Genomic DNA, 5965 nt, shown 5'->3' with positions numbered 1-5965 from the left:
TTGTACATACATATGTACATATTCATAGATACACATACATACATACATATGTATGTACATGCGCATACACTGTTTAATACGATATAGTAGTATATATATATTGCAATGGTATTACAAACTCGTATGCCAGATTTCCTCCAATTTTTTACACTTTTCTTTTCTATATATATTTTTGTTTTGCTTTTATATGCAGGGATGTATTTATGTAGAATTTTTCATACACAAATTTTTTCAAATAATACATAGTGTGTGTTCGTATTTATAAGTATAGGAAGGTAGTGAAGGGATGTAATAGAACTACTTAAAGGACTATAAAAATGCAGGATATGTTCATAGTAATAACATGCATACATACATACAAATGTAGGTATGTAAAAAACAAAAGAAAAACGAAAGATACAAATTAATGAGCATAAAAATATTAATTACGACGTAAATAGAGGTTTAGAAATAATTTAAAGGGATTGGAAAATGAGAAGGCTGTGCAAGATCTTAGAAGAACAGAAGGAGTGTAGTAAAAATAGTACGAGCAGCTGATTTATAGCTGACAAACAAAAAAGGTTTTAGGTAAAAATTCAGCTATAAATTAAATTAGAAGAACCTTTGTTGTAAAAGTGCTTTGAGAAACATAAAGAGTGTACTACACAGCGGGTGTGATAGCGTAGAATAAGTTTGTTCAAAAAAAAAAAAGAAGCATCACTTAACCATTAACATTATAATACTGAGCAAAATATATAAGTACATTTCATGTTACTCATTGTGAATCATACTCGTACTCACTCGTATATTTCTTTTAACAACTTTCAAAGTTTAACTTACACTTTTTTTAAGTATTTTTTTTTTTAGAATTAAAACTTTTTTGTGTAAAGTGCATTTAATTTTTTAATTTTAACGTTTTAACTATCGTTTTTTTTATTTATTGATAATACAATATTTCTTACTTTATTATATTAAGGAATATTTTTGAGTTTCACACAAGCTAATATTACTATTTTTACTACAATCGACTACTTCTTCAAAGAAGTACAAAAGAAGCGAAAATGAAAATAGGCTTGAGCGCGCGCATAAACAAAAACTAAATTTACTAAAAATAAAAACAACATAAATTTAATTTTTTTTTGTATGCGCGCATACTTACACATATTCGTATGTGTTCTACCAATAATACAAATATTTTTTAAAAAGCACAATTCGTAATTTGTGCATTGTTGTTTTTGTTTTGAGCGTTGATTTCACATTTTTAACTTATGCATATTCATATACATACATATATATATATATATATATATATTTATACCTAAGGGGTCTTAAAACAGGACTTTAACTTAAATTAAATTTGTATATGCATATACATATGTATTTCTTACATACCCTTTTCATTTGGGCAAATTTTATGTTTTAAAATATATCGTTTTGTCTTAGTAATTTTTTTTTTACATATACATGAGTTTAGCAAATTGTTATACAATTCAAATATGTACAAGTACATATTACTTGCCTTTAGGAAGCACGTCTTTTGTTTGGGGTTATAATTAAGTTTTTGTTCATTCAATATGTAGGAGCCAGTGGTAGGGCTAGAAAAAAAAGCCTTCACATTTATTTTTTTCTGTTGTTTTCAAGTGAATTTTAACTGTTGTTGCATTTCTTTGAGCATGTGAAATTTTTTTCATACTCACTAAGAGCTTTTTTCACGAAAAGTAAAAAACAAAACAATTTTTCAACATTTTTATCATTTTTACAGTTCTTCTGGTTTACGATTTCAGTAATTATTTTGTTTATTACTTCAATCTAGTTATTTATTTACAAATTGCACTTACTTTACATGCTTATGTGAGCTTTTGTGTAACTTTGTTCTATTTATGTCAACTTGTGTGTACATAAAATGTAAATGTTTGTGTGTAAGTATGTCTGCGTTGTTTCTGTTGTACTTATTAGACTAAATAACTTTTAATAAACTTTATAACACATTACTTTCAATTATATTTGTTATTACTTGTTCTGATATTTATGTAAATACTTTAAACTTTCAAGTGTCCTTTTCTATTGCAAGTTTTATAAGTACATACATTTAACAAAGTAACAACTGAGGAAAGCTGCAGAAAGGCGAACTTTTTTGTCCAACATTCATTTTCTTTACTACATAATTGCTACATACACTGAGTCGCCGCAACATAATCACTCTACCACTTCACTGCAGCATGCATTTTCGCCCATTTGCATGCAAAAGCATTTTTTTGTTTTGTAAAACAAACAAAAAACAAAGAAAAATTACACCTACACGCCAACACTAAAAGCGCTCAGGTGAGACAAAAAAGCAAAACAAAAGCTTACATCGTATGTGTGTGTGCCCTAATGATTTGAAGTGCTTTCACACTTGTTTATAAGCTTGCCAAAGCTGCAGTGTTCCAAGCTTTTCAAAGCACTTTCACATGTGAGATGAGAAGCTTTCACATGTGTACATACATACATATGCACATTACGTTTGACGATATGTAGGGCGCAACTGTTTGTTTTGCAGTTGTATGCATGTTTGAGCACGCGTTTGTGAGTGTGTGTGTATTTGTTTTTAGAAGTGGACTTAGAAATGCGTCACAACAATATCTTCTTCGAGATCATCCAGCTCGTCGTCTGTTTCATCCACTTCGGTTGGGCCATTAGCCTCAGCGGCGGCTGCAGCGGCAGCCGCTTCCTTCTCCTTGGCGGCAGCCTCCAATTTCTCTTGTTTCTTTAGCTTGCGTTGCTAAATTAGAATAAATAAACAAATGAGTAATTGGATCTTCCAGTATTTATGCTGCCATTTATTACATACCTTTCTTCTATACAGAATTTCCACAATAGTGTATCCAACGCATCCCAATGCCAATACAGCCAATAGAACATAAAGCTTCATGCGCGCACACAAAGTTGTCGCATATGCATAGGCGATCACGAAGCCAGCTGATTCCCAGAGACGGTAGTTGGAGAAGGCCGCTTCCTTGTTGCGACGGAAGAGCAGACCGTATAGGCCGTTGATTTGCGTTTGCCATACAGCATCGCCGACACCCCACAATCCGGACATGGCGTAGAAGATGAGTGGATTCTCAGGGCTGGGACGCCAAAACAATTCGATGGAGATGAGTGTGAAATGCACTACAGCGCCGAGAATAATGATGGGCAGACGTCCAATATATTTCATTACCGAACCGAAAAGGATCGAGCAAATAGCGTTGACCACACCGAAGCAGATCATCACAAAACCAATTTGATTGATGCCCAAAGCGCACGAAACATATGCCTGTGTGAAATCGGCACCGATGAAAGCCTGTTCCATGCCAATGAAAATTGTGATGGGAATGAGCAATTGCTGGTTTGGTTTCTTCATTTGACGGAAAGTAGCCGACAGCAATTCCATGCCAGACAATTCTTGTGCCGATTGTGAACCCTTACGTTTTTCACCATACCGCTTTAGGGGATCCAGGAAGATTGCAATAATGGCTACGGCAGCAATGATGCAAGACAAGTAGATCATAGAGATTTCGAAGATTTCATTATCTGGTGGACGGCTCAAAATGCCGGTCGAACTTTGCACACAGAAGTTCGCACCGCAGTGTTTCAGAGAATCTTCAGAGGTGGTGGTATTGCTGTCACCGCCACTGCCATGAGCTCCGCTCGAAAGCACTGCAAAAAAGGAAACGAGAAAATTAGTCTTAATAACTTATACGATATGTTTCTTAAAAATATTGATATGTATATAATAGTGTGCCACCTTTCTTTTTAGTGACAGCCAGGCTGCAACCAAAGCTCTGAGCTCTTTCACGTTTCACTCAAAGATTGCGTTGGACTGCCGCCTATATCTACAGGAGAAGGCCAAGCAGAACAGACTTCACCTCAATGGGGTCCCTGGTCAAAGGGACATAGAGGGAAACTGCATGACAGATGAACTTAGTGAATTTTTTTACAAACAAGCTGAAGAAAGATGGAGTCAAAGTACGTCTTGTCGAATTTCCAGGCAGGCCTAAATGGGGCCGGAAGCGGTCACGAAGGGTATACTCTCTTAGAAGAGAGGATATATCTATGTCGTGGGGGCCCTAACCGGGCACTGTCTAATAGGTAAGCATGCAGAAAGGCTCGGCGTGCCTTTTTGTAGATGTTGCAGAAGCTGCAAGGACGACGAAGAGGAGGAAACAGTATTGCATCTCTTGTGTAAATGCCCTGGGTTCACCATTCCTGGCCGACCTTAGGGAGGTTTCAAATACCGATGCGGGGTGCCTGCTGAGATTCATCAGCGAAACGAAGTGGTTCAATAGGGAGGATAATTGAACGGGTGTCAACTGTGTGTGTAACACAATGGGCCTTCTATCGATGGCCTAAGTGTGCCGCTAAGGCGGCAGCCGGCTCTACCTACCTAAAGATCCTTCGACTCGGCATCCATGATCTCTCTGCACTCGGGTATATACAACTGACACCACTTCGCAAAGGAGACTGGCACTTGGCGAAGTGCTTTGGGCTGGGCACAAACCGACGAACGATTATAGAGCCAAATAAGAATAATAAGAAGAAATGTAAAAAAATAACTGTAAAACCATAGTATGTGGACAGAGCTGTCGTAGCGGATCGTGGATAAATTCAGCCGACATCGCGGATCAATTCAAACAACAGCTTCAGAGTTTATGACTTTTAAAAAATAATAATATGTTATAATAGATTAGCGCTTACACAATATGTTAGTGTTTGCCCGAGCTTCTCCTCCGATTTGTGGCGTGCACCTTGATGTTTTCAAACAAAGGGTGAGGAACTACAGTTTTACGGCTGCTCAGAACAGCGATTTTAGTTTTAAGGGAAGCTGTTTTTAGTGGCAGAAATACACTCGGAGCTTTGTCATTACCTGTCGAGGGGGAGACCGCTATTAGAAATACCTTTTTCTTTTCTTTAGCTTTTGATGTTAATTGGAAACTGCGCTCTATCCCAGGCCCTGCGGACTGTCAGTGCGCACTTTTAGCCACTACCGCACAGGAGTTTTCTTATTTTTCACCTAATATTTCTTTTTACCTACGCTTGACTTAAATACTATTTATTAATATTCAACTTACCCAAACTCGAAATCAGATTTCCCCACAATTCGGCTGTTTGCCAAGCCAAGAAGAAGAAACCGAAGAATCGCACAATAATTGCATCCACCGCCTGTTCGGTTATCTTCGCATACACTTGACCGACCTGAGTCAAATAGGTGGCCTTAGATGCCCACATAGGAGCGGCACCCAAACCGACTAGAATACCAGCAGGAACCAATGTGTAAAACCTATGTAAGAACATAAATAAGATGTGGAGCGTTAGATAATTCAAGTTTGATAAATGCGAATATGTATGGACATGAACATCCATTGCTTGACTACTTACTTTGGGAACAATTGGAAGGCGATGTACGGCGCATAGCACAGCATACTGAAGACCAGCGTCCACTTTACAGTCAATTTGCGTATAATAAGTGTGGGTAGGAAGATGCATGAGACGACAAGCGCCGCATAAATGGCGCTCAACGATACAGTGCCTAAGCCATCTTCGGCATTAATCGAGGACTGTAAATTGGCTGTGCCCTGGGTGACGGAAACAAGACAAGCGTTGTGTGAAGTACGTAAACAAACAAAAAGTTGAAAAGAAACAAAAAACAAAAAGATTGAAATGTGTGTAGTAAAACAAAGAGAAAGTGAATTTTTATTGTATTAACATATGCGCTTGATATGCATGTATGTATGTATGTATGTATGTATGTATGTTTATATGACTGCATGTGCGTATGCTTCGTTTTTAAATTATACATATGTATGTTGGCTGTTGGCGGCTGTTGGCCAGTGCGTGCGCTTTTTCATTGGCGACTGAATATATTTATTTTATTTTTTATGCATTTTTGTTTTTACTACTATAAAATGTATCGATTTTGTGTATGTTTGTAGGTAAATGCGTACATACAGTATTGGCCAATACAATA

At 36.9% G+C, this 5965-nt stretch overlaps 1 protein-coding gene across 1 annotated transcript; it reads right to left on the bottom strand.

The window, feature by feature from the left end:
• Positions 1-1236: 1236 nt before the first annotated feature.
• Positions 1237-5624, bottom strand: LOC108366357 (UNC93-like protein; the record flags this gene model as incomplete). Its single annotated transcript, XM_017620736.1, has 4 exons — positions 1237-2740; positions 2810-3657; positions 5070-5278; positions 5377-5624. Coding segments are annotated over 4 exons (1467 nt in total), but the record flags the coding sequence as incomplete, so codon positions are not given.
• Between the last annotated feature and the right edge of the window lie 341 nt (positions 5625-5965).

The sequence above is a fragment of the Rhagoletis zephyria genome, unplaced genomic scaffold, assembly GCF_001687245.7.
Source record: "Rhagoletis zephyria isolate East Lansing unplaced genomic scaffold, Rhagoletis_zephyria_1.1 Rzeph_scaffold_02241, whole genome shotgun sequence".
Classification (NCBI taxonomy): domain Eukaryota; kingdom Metazoa; phylum Arthropoda; class Insecta; order Diptera; family Tephritidae; genus Rhagoletis; species Rhagoletis zephyria.
The sequence above is the reverse complement of the archived record's forward strand: the minus strand, read 5'-3'. Positions and strand labels throughout refer to the sequence as shown.